This window comes from Camelus dromedarius, chromosome 1, assembly GCF_036321535.1.
Source record: "Camelus dromedarius isolate mCamDro1 chromosome 1, mCamDro1.pat, whole genome shotgun sequence".
In the NCBI taxonomy this organism is placed as follows: domain Eukaryota; kingdom Metazoa; phylum Chordata; class Mammalia; order Artiodactyla; family Camelidae; genus Camelus; species Camelus dromedarius.
Window position 1 is genome coordinate 63,858,200 of NC_087436.1, and position 2,811 is coordinate 63,861,010.

The 2,811-nt window shown below is 38.5% G+C and overlaps 1 protein-coding gene across 1 annotated transcript; it reads left to right on the forward strand.

Moving 5' to 3' along the window:
* Positions 1-612: 612 nt before the first annotated feature.
* Positions 613-1,112, forward strand: LOC105091805 (cystatin-B). The gene has a single exon (XM_010983381.3). The coding sequence runs from the start codon at positions 641-643 to the stop codon at positions 935-937; it is 297 nt and encodes a 98-aa protein (XP_010981683.1). The 5' UTR covers positions 613-640; the 3' UTR covers positions 938-1,112.
* The last annotated feature ends 1,699 nt before the right edge of the window (positions 1,113-2,811 follow it).

Below are 2,811 nucleotides of genomic sequence, written 5' to 3' on the forward strand. Positions count from 1 at the left end.
GATTTTTCTCAGAGCAACCATACCTCTTCCACTCTCAGTCTATGTGCTTTGAATAAAGCTGGTTCCATCTTTAGTTCCAGGAGTGGACATGAAACCTAAACCTGGACAATCTGAGCATGACCAGTATGACTAGACAGTGACATGCCCGTGCCCCAGGCCAGATCAGTCAGGATCAGAGACAATCACATGACTTTCACTTAAGAAAGGGAGTTGGTTTGAAATGTAGATGCTGGAGGGAAAACACACATATTCCAAGTGGTCATCAACCATAAAGTTAGGTGTGTCATTCTTTTATGTAAAAATCACTCTCAATGCTTATGGAGTGCCGAGGTGCCCAAATCAAGGAATTGGTGGCCAAGTCCACTGTGATACTCATAAAATCTCACTTATGAATACGAGGCACAATTTTAAAAGAAAACATTAGCAAGACAAATTCAGTAGTGTAGTAAAATAATAAGTAATGATTATCTGTTACACTTTTTCATATTACAGGGGAAAAAAACCACTTGAAGAGGCTACCTCAAAGGATAGGCATTAATTTAAAAAATAAATTGCAATATAAGAATACAACAGGCGAGTGTCCGCCGCTCCTACGTGCCCGCTGCTGTTTCGGGACCGCCGCCCAGTGACCGCTGCCGAGATGATGTGCGGTGCGCCCTCCGCCACGCAGCCGGCCACGGCCGAGATCCAGGCCGTCGCCGACCAGGTGAAGGCACAGCTGGAGGAGAAGGAGAATAAGAAGTTCTCCCTGTTTAAGGCTGTGGAGTTCAAGAACCAGGTGGTCGCCGGCAGAAACTTCTTCATCAAGGTTCAGGTTGACGATGAGGAGTTCGTGCACCTTCGAGTATTTGAGAGCCTCCCACACGAAAACAAGCCCCCGGCCTTGGCCAGCTACCAGACCAACAAAGCCAGGCACGACGAGCTGTCCTACTTCTAGTCCCGGATTCTGACAGCCTGCCGCCCGCTGGCCCTCTCCTCTGCGGGCGTGTGCCTGGGCCGCTGCCCCTCGGGGTGGGGACGGGCTGCCCCTGGTCCTCTGTTCCTAACTTCCATCGTGTGCTTTTTCCTGCCAGTCAATGATCTTAACTAAATTGCTTTCAAGGACAGCTTGTGTTACCTTTAAATATATATATTTTCAGTCTTTAAAAAAAAAGAATACAAGAACAGCTCCATAGCCAGGCTTCCAAAAGCCTGGGACACCTTTTAGGATACTACTGAAATTGCAGACAGACATTATTTGAAACTGGGCTGGTGTAGATGATTAAAGGCACTCCAGAGTTCTCACTGTGTTGTTATCCACCAGAAACAAGAATCCACTAGCCTTTTCTCCGCTGCTCTTCCGTTTAATTGACTCAGCTACCTTCTGGCTGTCCTCCTTCCTATGACCTTGATTCTACCCTCCTTCTTGATGTTTCCACTTACCATAGCACTTGTTGCTCATAACTTCCAACAAGCAAAAGTTTTAAAAAGACTGGAATATCTGACATATATCATGTTCCTGAATGATAAGATTAAATATTGTGAAGATGTCAATCCCCATCAGATTTATTAAATAATATATTACACTTATAAAGGAAACACAAGAGTTTTTCTTTAAAAGGGTCTGTGTGTGTGTGTGTGTGTGTGTGTGTGTGTGTGTGTGTGTGTATCCTAAAATACATCTAAAAGAATAAAGTGAGGATAACAAAAATTAGTTTGGAAAATATTAATAAAGTAAGAGAAATCTACCATAAGCTATTAAAATATATTTTAAAGTTACAATTACAAAAACAGAGTGCTATTATGGCAAAAATATTAAAGGGCTATATACCCTCCAAAAACATCCTCTGTATTAATAATGAAAAAAGTAACATATTATAAATAAGGTAACACAAGTCAATAAAGAGATGAAGCTGAGAAACAAATAATAATGAAAATTAGCCTAGAAATTAGGAGAAAGTTCCAAATAGATCCTCGCCTCACCTCAGACAACAAAATAAATCCCAGACAGATTAGGTTGGCAAATGTAAAAACCTATATAAAACCAGATATTCACCTTCAATAGAATTAAATAATTATAAATTAAAACAAAAAATAAACAGCATTCTTTTTTCACTAATCAAACAAGTAGGATCCCAGGAATAATAATTTGTATTGCTAGAATAGGTGCTGGAGATAGACACAATCATATACTCAGGTGAAAGTGTAATTGTTTATAACTTCTTTTTAGAAAATAAATTTTAGTTGAATAAAGAGATTCAAAAAGTTCATATCCTTTAACTAGACATTCTCCTTAAAGAAAACCAGAAATATGTGCAAATTATGCATGTACAGAAATGTCCACTGCTCCATAATTTAACATAGCTTTCAAAAATTAAGTCAAAAATTCAAATATAAAAGATTATTTCCCTTGTAACATACAATGCTTTTATAAGGACAAAAGTTATCAGTAATAACAGTTTTCCTTAAATATTGAACTATCTCCTAAAAATTTGATGTATGTCACTTACAATTAAAATACTATCTTGTCAGAGAATAATAATTCCAGGTAGTTTTTAATAATAGATGAGCTTTTGTTTACACCATTTACCAGTTTGAGGACATTACACATGGGGCCCTGCTTTCTGGGCTCCATTTCCTAGTAAGTAAGTAACAGGGGTAAAGAAAAGGTCCAACACTAAGGTCATTTTGAAGATTACATAAGCTGATAATAGTAGATGTTCAATTACTTTTATCCCTCCCCACACCCTCATATAAATCTGGATACCTAGTTTTACTTAGGAGACAACTGACTTTAAAAAAATATGATGATTTATCCATGGTGACACAAAC

What these genes read in the sequence shown, in the direction of transcription:
- LOC105091805 (XM_010983381.3), top strand. Translation starts at nt 641, where the DNA reads ATGATGTGCGGTGCGCCCTCCGCCACGCAGCCGGCCACGGCCGAGATC.